At 37.8% G+C, this 19,050-nt stretch overlaps 1 protein-coding gene across 3 annotated transcripts in view; it reads left to right on the forward strand.

Annotated features, from left to right (window-relative positions):
- The first annotated feature begins 294 nt into the window (after window positions 1-294).
- The window catches only part of ALCAM (activated leukocyte cell adhesion molecule), a 197,811-nt gene continuing 179,055 nt past the window's right edge, over window positions 295-19,050 (forward strand). For 2 of the 3 annotated variants that reach the window (XM_060298029.2, XM_060298030.1), the window contains exon 1: window positions 295-1,070. In XM_060298029.2, coding sequence (XP_060154012.1) covers window positions 998-1,070 — 73 coding nt within the window. In that variant the 5' untranslated portion in view covers window positions 295-997. Of the gene's footprint in view, window positions 1,071-1,977; window positions 1,997-19,050 lie in introns of those variants that run through there. The other variant, XM_060298031.1, reaches the window with a different exon arrangement.

The following is a 19,050-nucleotide window of genomic DNA, read 5'->3' on the forward strand; positions in this document are numbered from 1 at the left end:
AAGGAGGCTGAGATATCACGGCCGAAAAGTCCCTGAGGAGTGAGCCAGTGGATAGGCGCCTGGGGGCAAGAAAAGGGCAATTTGAACCGTGGCGAAGCTGCGTGGGCAGAGTGAAGTGAGAATCCGTAGGACGATGGCAAAGATAACGCCACAGGGAAGTGACAGTACTGGGGGCCCACCCAGGAGCGCGCAGCTCTTCGGCGGGCTCCCTATTGGCGGGCGTGCCCCCGGGGCGGAGCCACTAGAAAGCCCCGCCCACTTGGTCTCCGGGACTCGGTGAGCATGACAGCCCAGTGGAGTTCCTGAGGCGGACTTCGTCTCGGGCTCGGTCCTGCAGCGCCTCTAGGCTGCAGATCCAGCTCCTACCACCTGCGCTTGGCTCCACGTCCCGCGAAGCTGGGAGGAGAGAGGAGAGAGGGAGGAGGCGAAGGGAGGAGGCAAGCGGCAGCTTACACACGCCTTCCAGTCCCTCCACTCAGAGCAGCCCAGAGACCGCTGCTGGCGCCGCTGCTATCGCTGCCACCGCCGCCACCGCCGCTACCACCTGAGGAGACCGCCTGGACCTGTCGCCCCACTGTTGCCCCTCCCGGCAATTCTTTCCTAGCACCAGGCTTTTTATGCGCACTGCCACTACCATTATTATTATTATTCCAAGAGAAGGAAAATAACAGACCAGCTAAAAAGAACCACGTATACCTTTCCGAATTACTCAAGTGTCTCCCGGGAAGAGAGGGTCGCCGGTCCCGGGAGGAGCAGCCGAAGGGGCCAAGGGCGGGTGTTGACGGGGAGACAGGAGGAGTTGGGGCACTGCGTGGTGGAAAGTTGCGAGCAGCTGACACCCGAAGGTGCAGCGCCACAGCCCAGGGGGCGGTGTGTCTGGGACAAGCCGCTGCCCGCTGCGTCCGGACCCGCGAGCGCGCGGGCAGCGCGGAGCCGGGGAGGACGCCCCCTCCTGCGGCGCGGACTCTGTCGGTGGTCCCCGAGGAGGAGGAGGAATATGGCATCGAAGGCGGCCTCCTCCTGCCGTCTGGTCTTCTGCCTCTTGATCTCCGCTGCTGTCCTTCGGCCAGGTAAGAGCAGGGGCCTCAGAGCAGCCCCAGGCCAACCTGGGCCGGGGGGGTTCTTTTCTAGGTGCCCGGCCCGGGCCTCGCACCCCCGGGGAGGCGCGCCGGGGCGCATGGGGGAGGTAAGGGGACGGCGGTGCGGGCACAGAGCTGGCCCTGGGTACCTTCACCTGTGCCGCATATTTGGGCTCGACCGGTTGGCTGAAGTTGGGGCAGCGACTGGGGGGACTTGATAAATCTCCAGGAAGTTTGGGTGCGGCCGGGGCCGGGGCTCCGCGGGGCCCACGGGCAAGATTCATCTGGCTCTCTCCCCTTCCCCCCTGCGGCTCCAGCCTGGGCGGCGAGCTCTCGCCCTCTGACCACCCCTCCAGTCTCTGGATATCAAAGTCCACGTCACTGCGCTCTGGGCAGTTTTCCTTTTGCTTAGCTCTTGGAGGCAATAGCTCGCACTTTTTCGTGATAAATCCCCTGGTAACTTCCCGTGGTGAGAGGCGAAGGGAGGGGGAGGGGTAGAGGAGGAAGGGAGGACTTTCAATCACTCCCTTTTAAAACCTCCTAAAGCTCCGACCTTGGTTTGGACGTCGTCTCCCCCATTGTCTGGGTGGGTGGTGAGAGTAGGGGTGATGGCGGGCAAAGAACGCAGCCGGGACTGGAATTCGCAGCCAGGTTTGTGAGCCCTTAGTCAGGGGGTTGTGGATTGTTCAGGACCTGTGACCTAACCTCAGTTCTCAGTTCTGTATTGAGCCTCATAAGAAAAAAAAAAAAAAGAAAAAGAAAAAGCCCCAACTACGAATATATCTCTCCTGGAAATCTCTTTCTTTGCCCTTAGGGACGTCCCCTGGCACTGTCATCCTGAGACCCGCCGGGTGGCTGAAGTGAGTTGACCCTAACAGGAAATTCTGTGTGCTCGCCGTCGCTTGACAGAGCAGCAGGTTAATTTTTCGCTAGAAATGAAGATTTGGGGGGAATTTTTTTTCTCCCTTTGAAGTTTTGATCTCTAGCCCCTCGTAGACAATTGCAAAAAAACCTCCTACTTCTTGTTATTTCGGCTTCTGTTTGTACTCTTGCCCCTTTCTTTAGTTTTTATCAAAGAAAAACTCACTTCCTCTTCGCGTCTTTAATTTCTGCACATCCCTTCAGTTGTTGGCATGCTGAGGTCAAAGAAGGGGTTTGAAAGCCTCTGGAGCTCTCCCAGAAAAGAGAGGAGAGTGGGGCTCGGGGTTAGAGTCTGCAGATCCCTAGTGTTTGTGAACTGCCGCCGCGGTGTGTGTTAGTGGTGGTGTACGCGCGAGGTGCGTGCCCCCTCCCGTTCTGCTCTCATTTTTAAAGTTACATTTCGAGTCGAGGTAATGAGCTCACCTGCTGTTTTGAGGCTAGAGCAAGAGGCGTCTGTGACAGATCGCCGGCTCTGGGGCTGGGACTGTGAATCGAGAGTCGAACAGGATTTAAAAGCAGGTGGAGGGGGGTGAGAACCCCCCGGGAGGTGGGAAGGAGAGACCCCCTTGGCTTTGGTACTGTACGGATTTCACTTTTTCCTGATCCCAGTGGCTGGTGTGGGAAGTAGGGGCACTCTCTCTGGAGCCGAGGGGAGAGAGGAGGGAGGATGAGGGTTCTGTAGTTTGTTCAGTGCGAAGATCCACACGCCCACAGTCCCACAGCTGGTTTTCGGTTTAACCCCCTCGCCGCTTGGAGAGCGTAGTCTCACCTACACCACTACGCTCGGACCACAGGCACACGCCCAGTTTCCTTTTCCGTGCCGGAATTTATTTTCAGTTGGGCCACCTCAGAGGACAGGTTTTCCGCACATGTAACTGCTAAAAAGGGAGAGGTTCCTCTTTCTGATCTTCGCGGGGATTCTTTTGACGCAGCAAGCTCGCGCGTTTCTCGCCGGAACCCAGCTGCGCGCTTTCAGCTAGCGGGGCGGGCTCTCTCACCGCCGCCTACCCTCTGCTGATCTGCGGGTCAGGAGACTGAGACCCTCAGATCAGCGCTTTCCTTGAAATTACCCGACTGGCAAATGCGCCAGATTTTCGGTGCGGCGTCAGTGTGTTTTAAAAGAGAGAATTATGGCACTAAAAGCGCCACGTCCAGATTCAGGGTGCAAGTCCTGGACGGCAAGTGCCCCTCCTCCAGAGCCTTCTGCACCGCTGAGCCCGGGGGTGATGCAGCACCAATAGCTGGCTTAGGCAAAGGGACTGAATGAAGGGACTGGCCCCCCTGCAGCCCTTCATTTCCGGAGCGGTTTTGATAGTGTGTCCAGACCTAGAGAACAAAAACTAGAGTTTGTGAAACTGCCTCTGCAGGTCTGTCGGTCTGTAGTCGCTACTTAGCCATGGATATATTTTAGGCATGGCATGTTACCTGTTTTGAAGGCAGGAGGAGAATTATCTATGAACCACGGAAACTGAATTCGGAGATGAAGGCAATGAAGTATGAGCTCAGCATCCGAGGGAGCAAGAATTTTATTATTCTCGTAGAAAGAGCGTCAGCCTGTGGTAACATTTTGTATTGCTTTAAAAAAAAGAAAAAAAAAGGCTTTCCTTGATTATTTACAACAAGGAGATGGGCCCTGAACTGTTTCTTCTCTTGGGTCATCTGTGTGCACCCCCTCTGGAATGTTTCTTAATTGCTCACTGATAAAAAGTTCATTCCAAGACGTAAGCACACTTAAAGCTTTTTTTTTCAGTGGGTTATCATGTTTGGAATGTATCCGTTTATCTCAGTAGGCCTTGGGAAGAGCATCAATTCAAATAATGTCCTTTCAGACTAACTGATGTAGGACTATTAAAATTTATAATTTCAAAACTGCAAACTGCTTAGTAGGCAGTAATACTGCTTTTTCTTTGATGATTTATTTAATCCAATAGCAATTTATGATTTAATGGGGCACTATTTTCAGTAGACTGCTTTCCTAGGTTTGTTTTGGGACCACTTACCTTCAGGCACTTGAGCAAGTCATTTCACCATTTTGGGTTTCAGTATTCTCCTGTGTAAGGAAAAGGGTGGACTAAGGCTCTGCTCTCTGAGAGCTCTGCCAGCTCAACCGTTTGTTTCTAATGACCTAGGGTAAAAAGCCCATTTAGGCAAGGCAGAGTCATTTTCCAACTGTATTTTTCTAATGCTTTCAAACAGCCTGGACAGACACGATTCATATAAGTTGTATTACTAGAAAAATGTCAGTGGCTCCCAATTGCTAGCTTTCTGTCTTTTTTCCTACTTTTATAAACTCGTATCTTGTGATTACTCCTCCAAGCCTGAATAAGGCTATTAAAAAAATTTATACTGGAGAGAATTAGTCTCCCATTCTCCTGGGAAAAGCGACCCCAACAGTCAGAAAGGGCTTTAGGTCATAAAAAAATATATATATATATGCAACCCATCCCTTCTGGAAGACTGACTCTATTTAAACTTCATATATAGTTCCTAGAATAAAATGTTAAGTGATGGTTGATGCTAATATGTTTATGTGACAAAGCCTTATATGTACACCCTAAAAAGGCTCCTAAACAAGGAAGTTGATTTGCTCCATGGTTATAAGTACAATATAGAAGGAAATAGAAAATAATAATGCTTTCCCATTGTTTTCAAATCTATAGAAATCTAAAATATTTTCATGACTAGATTCCAAACTTTTTCTGACTTTTTAGAAAATTCAAACTAGCATATCTTTTAAAATAGAAATTTAGAAGAAAATGCTTGTCTACTGTGGACTTATTAAAAAGAAGAAAATCAATAAAAACCTACTTTAAGACTCCTAAGTGTCAACAAAAAATTCTTTATAATGGAGTCAGTACTCATGTATTCAGTTTTTAGCTGTGCTGCTTAAGAATGTTGTAAACTTGGGGGAAGTTATTTTTATACTCCTTTTTATTTCCCATCTGTAAAATTATCTCCCTATGTAGTACATTGTTCTGATTTTGGTGAGATTACTAACTCCCTTGCTCAGCATTTTGAATTTTTCAAGTAAAACATGCTATATTAAGGCTTTTATTATATTCTTAATAGAATAACACTCTTTAATTTATTCCACTTAATTATCACTTTGACCATTTTATTAAAAGCAGGCAAAAATGTTTCTTTTCTTTTTTTTCTCCCTCAAGTTTTCATGACACTAAATATAGGCCTTTGTAAAACTGAGCACTAAGTTGTCAGCATTACTTAGTGTAAGATGGCAGCTTTTTGTCATATAGTATTTTAAATGCTTTATAATCACCTTGTTTTATATTCCCAAACACACCTCTTTTTGTTCTGGCCATCTGTTTCACATAAAACATCATCAAAGAATTCTAGCTCTCTGACACATGCAACATGTTATCCCAAATACGCAGGAGAGCAACATAGGTACAGATATGATAAAAGAGTATCTCTGTACCTGTGTGTATACATGGAAACTTAAATTTAGTTCTTCTCAAAGTGTTAATTTTATTCTTCACTGTTAGGTTTTCAAAAGGCCCATTTTATTTCTCACACATGAGTGTATGTGGCATATTAAGATGAGCTAACTCACTGGAATACTAAAGAAAAATTTCTTGGGAGTGCTGCGTGATGAATTAATATTTATTTGGTTATTACTTTTGGATATCAGCTCCTTTTTATTTTCAATAAAATGTCCAGAAAAATGTCCATTTATATTTCCCATTGCTTTTTTTTATTAGGGCAGAAGTTTCCTTTCCCTGTGGAGAACAAAGCCAAGGCTAAAATATATCTTCTATGTTTAAGAAGAGGATATTATAGGCTCTTTGATAAAGTTAAATCCTACAATTATTACAAGTATCCCTGTAGTGTACAAAATGTTATCATATATTTGGAGTTACTGATATTTTCATCCAGCTAATTTCTCTGTTTAAATAATAAAATTTATGTTCTTTCCCCCCAACCTTATTAGACAGAATAACATATATATTTCAGCTAGGACTAGTTCCAATTGTGCTATGATATTCAGTAATTGTTTTATGGTAACCTGTTATCATAGCCCATTATTGTAGTATATGTTCCAAGAATGAAATTAGCTTTGACTGATTCCTCTCTTATTTATCCAGTCAGTTTTCAATTATCCATTCCATTCAAGGGGCAATCAGAGTTGTGCAAAATCCAAAATAGTTTCTAATCAAAGGATTACATAATTCAACTTTGAGTTGAGGTACTTCAATGAACATGACTGTGTCTGATCTTCTAGCATTGCAATAAAATGAAACAAAATTGTGGGAGAATAGACTAATCAGAAATTAGACAGCTGTCCAGTTTCCCTGGCTTGCTTCCTTGCCTTTTTTCCCCTAAAGCTCTGTTCTCTATCACTCCATGATCCATACATCCTGGTATATCCAAGACACTCCTGGTTTATGCCTGGTTTATTCGATTATTAATGGTACCCTTTTTACTCTCAAAAGTGCAGTTTGGATGGCAAATTAGATGATCACGATAATTGTTAATGACTTGATTATGTGTCTGTCATAGAATACTTAACTATAAGACATTCCTCAACCTGACAAACTGAATATTTCTAACCTTTTTTATTTAAGTATCAGCAATAGTGAAGTATCAATAAGGGGTTATATGCCTCTTTAATGTCAAGTATAAGAGAGATATAAGGTTATGGCTGGAACCCCAGAATATTGTAGTACGTGTGGAACATTAAGGATTCCGTGGATTGGAGTGGAAACCGAATCGACCTGAGATGCCAAGAGAATAATGATGTTTGAAATTGACCTGGGAGCTATACTTAGCCATGCAGTTATCTAGGGAAGGCCTGTTTCAATTTGATACTGAAATCCTTTCTTAGCCAACTGCACAATTCCCATTCTGTTCTTCTGTGAGGCTTCTCAGTAGCTCCACTATCAATTTAGATCTAAGAATAAATTACCAAAGATGTCTATAAAATTGAAGGAGGGTCTCAAGTCTTTTTGTACATGTGAACTACAGTTGTATCAGTTAGGTATGGTGACCTGACTTGGGACAGCCAACAATATAGCCAGAACAGTTGGTGCCAAGACTGACTATTCCTAATTGATCACCCACATGTTATTTGGTTCAAATATCTCTGAGTGTCCCAGATATTCAGAAAACTCCAAAAGCAAATGGAGATAGGAATGGTGAGAGGGTATTTTCTAAGCACACGGGTAAAGGATGCCATAGATTTGTCCTTAATAAGACGGATTGAAGGGAGCGGGCATTGGACACTGTGGCTAAAACTCTTGTCAGCATATTCCCAAGTACTTTCCCTAATAGTAGGGAGGTTTCTGGCTATAAAATTTGCCTAGCTCCAAATCAAACAAAAAACAGAAAAATAAGTCTTGCTACTCTTATTAAAATTTTGAACCACAGTGTATCAGTTAACTATGCCACATAATAAAGTACTCCAAAATAAAGTGGTTTAAAACAGCAACCATTTTATGTAGTTCATTATTTTGCAGTTTGGCAATTTAAGCTGGACAGTTGGGTGCTTTTCTGATTTTAGCTCCATGCCATTCTACTGTAGGCTGCTGTGTGAGTCAACCTATGAAGCTTTGCTTCTGGGATTTGGCTGGTTGTTGTTCAGGAAAAATTAATTCTTCTCCATGGTCTTTCATTTTCTAATAGGCTTCCCTAGGCTAGTTCTCTTGATGGAAGTCTACCTCTCAGGATAGTAGTGAGGGGTGTGGCAACAGCAGGGATCCTTACTGCAGATCCTCAGCCCCATATTCACAGTCTACACCCTCTTCTTTCAGATTATTGGGCAAGAAATATTATAGAGGCTCATATATTATAGAGCAGTGTCCAGTAAGAGTACTGTTTCCTACTGCTCAAACTTTATCTTCCCCAGGAATAAAATTATGGAAAGTGTGTGTGTGTGTGTGTGTGTGTGGAGGGAGAGAGAGAGAGAGAAATTGAAGGGTTAAAGGCATGCAATTCATGATCAGAAGCTAAAATGTGGTAGAAGAGGAGTTATTGGAAAAATGAGAAGGTGCCTTAGATGTCTATCTTGTTCAGTTCTCTTATTTGACAGCTGAGCTAGATGAAGATACAGGTAAAGAGATTACCTAAAATTCAGTAGAAGATTAACCACCATTTTTAGAGACAACAATGTTCTTAGTTTGATGTATATTTAGACCCATAGGTTCAAGGTTTTGGAGCTATGAAGAGCCTTAAAATTACTTAGCTACTTGCCTAAGGTCATATTGTTAACCAATCCAAAATTAAAACTCTTGTCAATTAACCATTCAACGTTTAATAATAGCATTCAATAAATATTTATTGTGCTCAATATGTACAAAGCATTGGGCTTGGTGCTGGGGATACTGCCATGAACTAGTTACTAAATAGCCAAGGTCCACTGTCTCTCCAAGAAATTATGTCCTCTCTGGGAAACAGACATCAGTCAACTAATTATATAATTATTTGCTAGAACTTTTGCTAAGTACGGCAAGGGCACATAAAGAGCATTTTACATCAGTGTGGCCAAATTTGGTCTGGAGTTTAGGAAAAACTCAGAAAAGTTCTTTCAGGAAGTGATATCTGAAGTACGAGATGAGAAATAATCAAACAAAAGATATGGGCTGAGAGAATGGAATGAGTGAAGACACTAAGGAGGAACATGGCTCTAACTCCTGGAGGTGACCAGGAATTCCTTGAAGTTGTTCAAATACTTGTTTTTTAATTTCCCTAATTTACTTACCAGTTACGGGGTTCAGAAGAGGATCTCTTTGATTTTATTCAAATGCTTATATACTAGCACATATTTGCATATAAACTTCCCACCCTTTAAACATATCTAGTGAGAACGTACTGTACCTTTGCTTTTTCACTTTGCAGCACATGTTGGAGATTAAGAGAATATCTAATATCAGCACATATAGCTCTACATCATTTTTTAACATGGTGTATTGGAGTTTATTGTACACACCATAATTAACCATTTCCCCAGCTCTTGGAAATGTAGATTGTTTCTAATCTATTTGTTACAAACAATACGGCAGTGGACATCTTAATACTTGTTCTTGTCCATATGAGCAATTATGTTGGCAGGAAAATGTCTTAGAAGTGAAATTGCTGAGTCAAAGAATATGTGTATTTTTTGTTTAGAAAGAAATTCTAAAATTACAGTTCAAAGGGTATATACTATATTGTATACTTGAAAGTTGCTGAGAAAGTAGATCTTAAAAGTTCTCATCACAAGAAATGATTGTAACTGTGTGTGGTGATGAATGTTAACTAAACTTATTGTGGTGATCATTTTTGCAATATATACATCTATCAAATCATTATACTGTACACCTAAAACAAATATATGTCAAATATATCTCTATTTAAAAAAGAGTATCTTTAGTCCCAGCTAAAGTATATGGGGATGTACCTTCCCCATACTTCCTCCATAACTCTGTACTATTACTATAACTTCTTAAAAACCAGGATATGTTGGTTCTTATTTATTTAAAGTTTATGGAAAAAATGAGAATTATAGGAGTAATAGGCACACACACTCATATGTAAGGCAAAAGCTATAGACAGATTTGTGCCTAAATTTTTATACATGAGATGGAACCACAAATGCAGGAAAGAAGTGCATTTATTATGAATTATTATCATTGCTCTTTCCATATGAGACGGGTAACTTTTAGAACATAAACCATGTAATTGTAAGCCATATTTTCTTCCATTTTAGAAGATTCATACTCTGTGATATGAGATTAACTGAAGCAGTGGATTAACAGGCAACAAGATGTGAACCTTAAGAGTAGTTGATAATGTTTTTCATTACACAAATGGTTTCCAAATATTCGTGTTTGTTCATTGTAGATGCAATATACGTCTAAATAATGCCATTTTGTAAACCCAGTTTAATAGTTTTACTAAACAGACTTCAGTTATTTTTAAGTAAATCATATTTTGAACATTTCTTCCAACAAGTTTAACAGGCTTGTCAAAATTGTTTATGAGCTGATAAAAATACCATCTTCTGTAAATTTATTTTAAAAATCAGTGCTACTAAATGTTTCACCCTGTAATTTTTGGACCTATTGTGAAAAGGAGTAAAATATATTTTTATAGTTACTTTTATTAAAAAAAACATAAAATATGTACATGAAGAGTTTTCAACAAGCATATGCTGAAGATATATTTTTAAAACAAGGCAACAAACACTCATAATGGACTTAATATTAGTATGTACATATTGTAATTTTATGAAACTAAAGCAGTTTCTGCTTAGCATTTAGTTTTAAATGTCCAAACTTGTGGCATTTATACTTCATTCTGCAAGCATTTTCTCTATGTGGTGATAGGTATGACACTTCCCAAGAAAAGTGTTTATGTTGGTCATAAGGCATAGGTTTTATATTTTTGCAGAGATGAGCATGGCTCTAAATATGAATAATGCTTTTGATATCAGATCTAAGAGTAAAATGCAATACATATTTGGATTTACCCTGTTGGATTAATCCCCTACTCAACCCAACCCCAGTATATGGTAATTTAGTTCTCAAATAGAAATTTTCCTTTAGAAATGATTTATTAGCATATGATAAAATTGCTTTTCTTATCATAATAGAATGGCAAATAAGTATCTGTTTATTAAAACAAAACCTGCATCTGTTCAGCTTTTTTTCTCTTTGCTGATAAGAAGTATGTCTTCTTTCTAAAATAAATGATAAAACAGTAAAAAGAATAGAGTTTCCAGGTATAGTTTAGAGGTGATCATTTTTTAGAATTGATCCTAAATGTTCAGCTAGAAAGGATTTGAACTACCTGAGTAGTGAGTTTTTGTGTACAGTGTGGCTATACCTCAGTGGTATTAAAAACTAATTGCTTAATTTTTATAGACTGTCAAGGCTTACAGATTTCACAGACTGTCAATACATAGCATATATTCCATTGCACAAGAGCTCAAGAGCTTGGGCTCTGTATCAGAGCATTAGTTTGATTACTGTCTCTTGTCTTTTTTTCTGTTTTGTAAAATGAGGATTACAGTACTATGAAGTTCATTTGATATGAATATTCAAAAAGATAATGAGTGTATGGCACATGTCTCAGTGCCTGGCACACAGTGGACTCTTCAACCAATAATAATCATTATGAATCACATTTTTAAGTAATCACGATATTATAATAAATGCCAGTTTATTCGTATCAGAAAAATATGTGAAATACCGCATTTTACTGGTTGGAAGATATATTTAGTTCCATTAAACTACATTTTTGAGTTTCCATAACAAAATTGGAATTCATATTCTTATTAGGATGTATCATAGTCCCAGTATCTGTCAAATAACTTTTTAGTTTTACCAACTCAAGGAAAACAAAAGAAAAACGCAAATTGAAAATTGCAGCCTTAAAATGTAATTTCCTGCAAACAAAAACCATGAAAGAGAACACATTCTAAAATTATAAAGACATATGTAATTTACAATATTATTCTTAGAAATTGATATTGCATATGTGCTTCTAAAATTTGAAAGGTACTAGAGCTTAGAAAGAGAAAAAATTTAACAATTATTATAATAATTGTTTTGAAGATAAAATTGTGATTTTAAATACAAGGCATATTTTCTCAACCATAATTCAATAGAGGGAGCTCCACTACTTTTTTTTTGTGAGCACTGGAGGGTGCTTTATTAATTATGATTTTCTGGTGACCTCTAATTTAATGGTGAAATTATTAAAAATCTGTAATTTTAATATTAATGTTTTTTTGAAATTGAGTAATATCTTCTTCTTGTTAATGGAATTCAAAAAATGCTTCTACAAATAATTGTTTTAAAACCCTAGTTCTTAGTTCCCTATACCCTTTGGATAATAAATCACTAGAAGAAATTAAAGTAGGTGTACTCTTGAGAAGCATACTTTAATATAGCAAAGAATCAAAGGAGAACAAAGTTTATTTCCAATAAAATAATGAATATTTTGATAATACTTTTGTGGTATCTATTAAGTGAAAACAGTTATATATTAGAATAGGAGAAGAAAAATAGTATTTTTCTCACTCTGCCTAGATTTTTAATCAAGTGATTATAGATTTCTATGTGGAAATGGCCTATACTCATATCTTTCCCTCTTTTTTATTTTCCCCAATATCCCCTTGATTTAGATAACTCCAACTATATTTTCAATCTAAGTTGATATCCATCACTTGTGTGACCCTGACAATTCATTTACCCTTTATGAGGTTCACTTTTGTCAAGGAAGTATTGTCTCATATGATTTCTAAGATCTTTGCAGCTTAAAAATTCTAAGATTCAAAATTATACATTGATTTAGAATATTTTATATAGGTTTGAATCAATGGTAAGCAATAATTTTTACTGGAGGTCCAATTAAGGAAAAAAAGGTTTTAAATGACGATCCCCATTTACTTTTATTCAAAATGGAAATTATTTTTTTGAGTTCTGCAGAAAATTGCATAATCTCACACATAGACCTCCTAATTTATTTCAAAAATGCCATCAGTTAAAGAAACGGCCCAGTTGTCTTGTACATGTAAGAATCTCCAAAACAGAGACAGATTTTAAACATTTCATATTAAAATTAGATATGTGCTCTTGTGGCGGTGCTGGTAGGGAAGCCTGGGATTGAGGCCTGTAGTTTATGCATTAAGGTTTTAAGCGTTCTTTCAAGTAAGTGCTGGTTTTATTTAGTTTTCTTTCTGTGATAGATTAGAGTTTGAGAATGTGGCTTCTGGAGCCAGACTGTGTGGTTCTGAGACCTGTATCTCCATCCTCCACCCTCCCAGCCGGGTGACACTGGACAAATTGCTTAACCCGTCTTCTGTCCTAATTTGTGCAGTAGGGACAAACTCATCCAATCGTATGACTGTCAAATAATACGCTCGCAATAAATTGTTAGTATTATTGAAATATTTAATTTCAGTTAATCTTTCCACCTTCCCGCAAATACAAACCCAGCTTACTCCGATGAGTACATAAAGAAGAGAGGTCTCAGGTTGTTCAAAATCATAAAATTGATAGCTATAGCTCCTCCCCACTCCACCTTTTTTTCCTACTCAAGAAGTGGAATATTAATGAGAGTGATGTCATATTATTTATTGGGCATAACCTTGAATCTATTCACTATATAAAATAAATAAATCATTCACAAATGCCTAGACTTTATCCATTAATTATTAGTATCATATTCATGATGACACAATTCTTATCATCTGATAATAAATCATCATTGCATTGTGATCCTGTGGTTGAAATCTAAACTTAGAGGTAAAATTAAGGCTAAAAAAGAGACAGATTGTAGTTCACAATGTCTGAGAACATATTGCTGTTTTAGGTCATTTCTGTAAGTTGGCCAGAGGTAACTTAGGAGTAAGAAAATGTGTGTGTGCTTATAACAGATTTATGTAGACTCTAGATTCTGAGTAAAATAGAGTAGTGATCATAAGAAGTTTTAAGGAAGTGAACAAAATAAACAGTCTAAAGTTTTCCCTAACTTCAGTCTAGCTCCCCTCCAATCTCTTCTCCCCTCTGCCATTAAAATGAGTAAGATATGAATAGAATCTTGTAACTGCTCTGCTTAAAATACTTCAATGGCTCCCTGTTGCAGTAAGGATAAACTGCAAACTTATTAGCATAGCATTTAAGGTCCTTCATGCATTTCTCAACACAGTCTTTCTTGGAAGTCCATGCTCCAGCCATACTTCTAAGTGTGCCATGGCCTTCTTGTTTCCTGTGTTGTTATTCATGTCACTGTCTTCTTCCAGAACTCTCTCTGCACCCTCCCCCATCACCCTCCCTTTGTCTGAAAAATAGCTAGCATCTCCATCCTTCAGAACACAGTTTAGATTCCATCTTCTCCAGAAATTCTTCGTTGATCGTCCTAAAGTGTCCGTTCGGCGTAGTTCCAGAGCTAATTTCACTTATTGCCTATTGCCTGTTTATTCATTTCTCTCTACTTTAGAATATTTTTGTGTTCTAGAGGCAGGGCCTATGTCTTAGTCTTTTTTCTGCTCAGTGTCTACTGATATACAGTATATCCCCAGTACATATATGATGATTGAATAAACACATTAGTCAAAATTAGAAATATCGATTATTAATAAAGCCTACGTATATTCACATATGAATTAGAAATATCTGTATTGAGACAATTTTTCAATTGCTTTTAAAAATTTAGTTAGAGAATGACTAATATCCTGAATTATGGTTCTTTAAAAAAATAAACAAAACAGCATTTGCCATATTCTACCCAAGCTATGCAATGAAGTATAAAAAGAAATGAAATAAAGTTAGACTAATTTTTCTTCCAGGTGTCAATCCAGATTAACATAAAATAAAAACCTTAATAACTGTCTTCTTTGAGTTTTCATAGACATTGAACATTAAATGTAAGATTATCCGGAGAAATACAAAAATTTATTTAAACTGATTTATTTAACTAAGTTTTTCTAGGGTAATTCTAGGAACACATTCTCAGTGGCAGTAAACGACTGGTAATATTTTTATTTCTCCTGTTTTTAATTCTTAGATTAAACCTTTGGATCAGGGCATTTTCCTGAATATGGCAAAAATAGTATAGAAAAGATTTCATGAGAAGTTGATCAATCACACAGGCAATATTGAATATATTTGTACCACAGAAAATATGTGTGTATTGTGGACCATGCCTTGAATGCCGTTAACAGTAAAATATCAGAGATAATTCAGAGAAAATCTAGTGTTACTTTTTCAGAAGGATTTTTTTATTGACGAATTAAAAGAATTCAGACACAAACCTAAATAAAAATTGAAAGATTTTGTTTTTACTGAAAAATAAACCTTGTGCTCTTGAAACTGACATCTTTTCTCTGGGCAAAATAATCTAAATCCTTATAATCTTTTTAATTAAAGTCTTTTTTTTTAATAAGCCTTTATTTTATTTTATTTTTACTTTACTTTGGATCCTTCCCAGTTGTTCTGAATTTTAACTTCCCTATGGTTTTATTCCCCATAGAAAACATTGTTAGTAAATTTTTACTTCTATGGTCTGATAGTCAAGTCCTGAATTCCCACAGAGAAATTCTAATATTTTTCTAATATGTTATAAAAGTTACTTGTCCAGATAAACCAATATAAATGCAACATGTTGTCACTGATAGCTCCCATGTATTGTATACCTGCTGTGCTCCATGCACAGTAGTACTTTACAAAAGAATGACCAATATATTTGTATAATCAATTTTAAATGTAAAAACTGTACTTTTTATTTTATTTTTTGAATTACAAAATACTCTCACTTTCAGCCTTTACAATATAAGACTTTGAATGCAGTATAGCATATGTATCAAAAAGTAATCAGAGCAAAGTTATTATCAAATAAAGCCAAGTAAATGAGACTTTCTCTTTCTTTAAATATATAAAACTGGTTGGGCCATACCAATGACCTGTTAAGAGTCTGGATTAATCAAGTAGTCTACATGAAAATTATTATTTTTTATCTCTTCTACTTGAAAAAATGTTACCCATTTCTATGACAAATATTGCATGGATTCTTGGGTTCTAATATAGATTTCACATTAATGATATTGTGATCCAACAAAATAATCTTCCCACAGACATGTCAGACAATATAAAAATAATAGAGATTTCACTTTTCCATGGAAGCAGAATCTAAGGTTAATACAATGAAATAATTTTCCTCATCAACGAGCCTTATTTTATTCTGTGTGAATAGGTTTAAAAAGTTAAATTTTACTATAATGGGTGTAATTACAGGAAACGTTGAGTGTTCTGTATATGCTGTAGAGGACATGTGATACTTAAGTGGGCAGCTTGTACTACTGAGGAAGGTACAGGAGGGAATGAGTGGACCTCTCTACAGAGAGAAAAGAGAGACAAAACCTGAATGCTAGCATGAAAGAGAAATTGCTGTTTAAAAAGAGATAACCACAGATTGCTTACGTGGACCAGTAACATCATACTATAAAATAATTTTTATTTTCGGCTCTGCAAAATACTCTCACTTTCAGCCTTTACAATATAAGACTTTGAGTTGATAATACACTCTAATAATTCCAAATTTGAATCTCTCTTCTCAATAACTAAAAATCACTTGATTTTTTTATCTTGGAGAGGGGAGAACAATGGCTGGAAAGAAACTTCTTACAGAGAAATTTTGATGTAAATCTCTATTGAAATCCAGATACTTATTGACCAAATTTAGCAGTGCTTATCAAATTCTACAATAGCAGAATGTGAATTCATGGTTCTTTATCAAAGTTGAGTAATTCTGAACAGTCTAAGTCATATCATTTAATAGTGAAATTATATAAATATACAATACATCTGTCAGTTTCCAACTGAGCGTATTTGTGTATACTCAGATCTTTGGTGAGTGCTAAAGGCTTATCTGTACAGATTCAGTTCCCTGAACCAGTGAGAATCTAGTAAGACAGTGTTTTTGAAACTACTCCCCCCAAGAGATGGATGGAACATATACTATTAATATAGTATTGAATGATCTGCTCTAAATCTAGAGATCAGTGGGCCTGAGATAAGACTTGAGCATTGGGATTTTATTTCAAAGAGTGGGGCTGGGCTGGAATAAAGAGTTTACTTCCCTAGTGTGCAGAGGAAGTTAAAATTAGAGAAATGAGTATAACAGAGAGATGAGTGGGTGACTAGTCAAGTTCTGGACAGGGAAGTCTGATAGGTGAACAAATCTGAAGGAAGAAGAAATGGATTTTAGAAAATCAGAGTTAGGAAGACAAAACTGAACCAGTGAAACGTGTTTGGTTAGAACAGGTGCCTCTACATCTGTTTGGAATCAACTACGCAATGGTTCATGCATGGGCCAACTGAATAGAAATATTCAAGGTCATAATAAACTGCAAATTTGGTTCTACTTACAGCTTCCCTCTCTTGGTTTATTCATAAAGAGAGAGCCCAAACAAATCCATTCTCATTGGCTAGGGACATTATTACCCATGCTTAGATTTTGCACGACTTTTTCCCTACATCCTACCTTCCTACCCCTTTTCCCTGTGACCTTTACCCCTAGACATCAGACCCCACTTCCTGAGAGCCTAAACTTGGCCTATCACCATATTAAAGTAAATATATATGTTTAGTTGCTTTCTTAGTGAGTTGTGGATTTTTTAAATTAAAATTATGTGGAAGGTGTTTATTATTTCCTATCGAGTTAGGCATATTTATGAGAAGCATACCTGTTGGGACACAAAGCCCAATTCAGGAACTACCAAATAACTGGTATCACTGTATGCCTTTTACAAGCACGGTCTACAATGTTTAAAATGCTATCCTCTGAGCTTAATCCTTTAACATGAAAACAAATATCAAAGGTAGTATGAAGATGTTATCTAATAAACATTATTTTCCCAGTAGTTTTAATCTCACTCTGGTTAATATCATATTAAGTGTTAATGATATTTCAAATTGATAAGTTTTGAGTTTCATCTTCTTTTTTCACCTCAGATCATTTTCTAGATAGAAATTTAGAGATTTCTCCATAAGAGAAATAGAATAGCTGAGGAGTAATTACATTTTCCACAGCAGTATTTAGTAGTCAGACAGGCTGAACTTCCAAATGAGTTTGCTATAGGAATGGTAGGAGGAAATAAAAATAATAAACGATCCTCCCCACCTCCCGCAAAAAACCCTAAGAAACCGTCAAACAAAGCCCAGAAACGCTTCAAACATAAGATCATCCTTTACTTTTTTGTTGATTATTTACTTTGCCCTCTGGAAATTGCACAACCTGTTAGCTTTTTCTCTTTAGATGTTTGCAGGATACGGAATGTACTACTAAGTTTAAAAAAAATAACATTGATTCTCACAGCAGAACCAGTGTGTACTTGTTAACCACATAAGTACACTGTTAAACATAGTTGCTTCACAAATAATAAAATAAAATGAAAAAGAAGAAAACAGGCCCCATGCAAACAGTTCATACACTCCACTAACTTTATTATTTAGTAATTAAACTAGAAAACATTTAATAGTGAGTGTTGGTTTATCATTGTTGAATCAATAACAGTAACCAGGATCATTGTGGCGTTAATAACAGTGACCAGGAGCTTTCCTACTCTGTGGGGCTTGACTGCCGATGGTCAATGGCAGAGTGATGTAGAAGATTGGAGAGGGAATATGAGCCCCAGGTTTCGGTTCTGCCTTTGTCAGCAGCCCTGGGATTTTGCTTAGTCACTTCATATATTTGTTCTTTATTTCTTTGCTTGTTCAATGATGATATTAGGCCAGAACTGGGTGGATTTCCTTCCATGTGATTATGTGTTGTGTGATTTAATTCCATTGCCGAATAAAAAGGATCTTTGCATTGTATCTTTTGGTATTATTTGTTCTTCTTTTGTTCTCACCAGCATGCTCAATTAAGGGCTAGACATGTAACATTTTGCAGATTGAGATTCCCAGTCACAGTGGACCATAAATAAAATAATAAGTCATAGAAATAAAGAATACAGTACAGACAAGCATTAACAGTGTGTGAAATTATGATAGACAAGGAGGGATACAACTTCTCCCCTGTTCAACACTGAACATACTTCATGAGAATACACTATTATATTTCAATATTTTAAATAAAGATTTAGAGAAATTGGATTTGGTTCAGAGAAAAACAATAAACTTGATTAAACCTTATACAATACAGGTTCTGTGAGGAAGAGTTAACGTCTGGAGAAGGAAGGTGTAAACTGTGAATTAATAGCTGTTGTGAAAACACTGATCCATGATTTCCTGTCTTCACAGACAGCTGTCCCACACCAATAATCACAAAACAGGATTCAGCAGCTGAAAGAAAAAGCTAGTTCCTTGACTTTGAATTTGCTGCTTTTGAGAACGACTGAGAGACCGCTATCGCTGATAGTGTTAGAAAATGTTATAGCCAATTGTCTGTCTGGAATGTTTTATATGTATTCCATACTCAAGGCAGAGATGTTTCTGATATCTCTTTCAATGTAGACATCACTATGAAAGGATAATAAATTTGGTGATAAATACTTCATTTTTCTTATCTGTAAAGTGATAGAAACTGTAATTTAAGATCCCTTCTGGTT

Source organism: Globicephala melas, chromosome 4 (genome assembly GCF_963455315.2).
Source record: "Globicephala melas chromosome 4, mGloMel1.2, whole genome shotgun sequence".
Lineage (NCBI taxonomy): Eukaryota > Metazoa > Chordata > Mammalia > Artiodactyla > Delphinidae > Globicephala > Globicephala melas.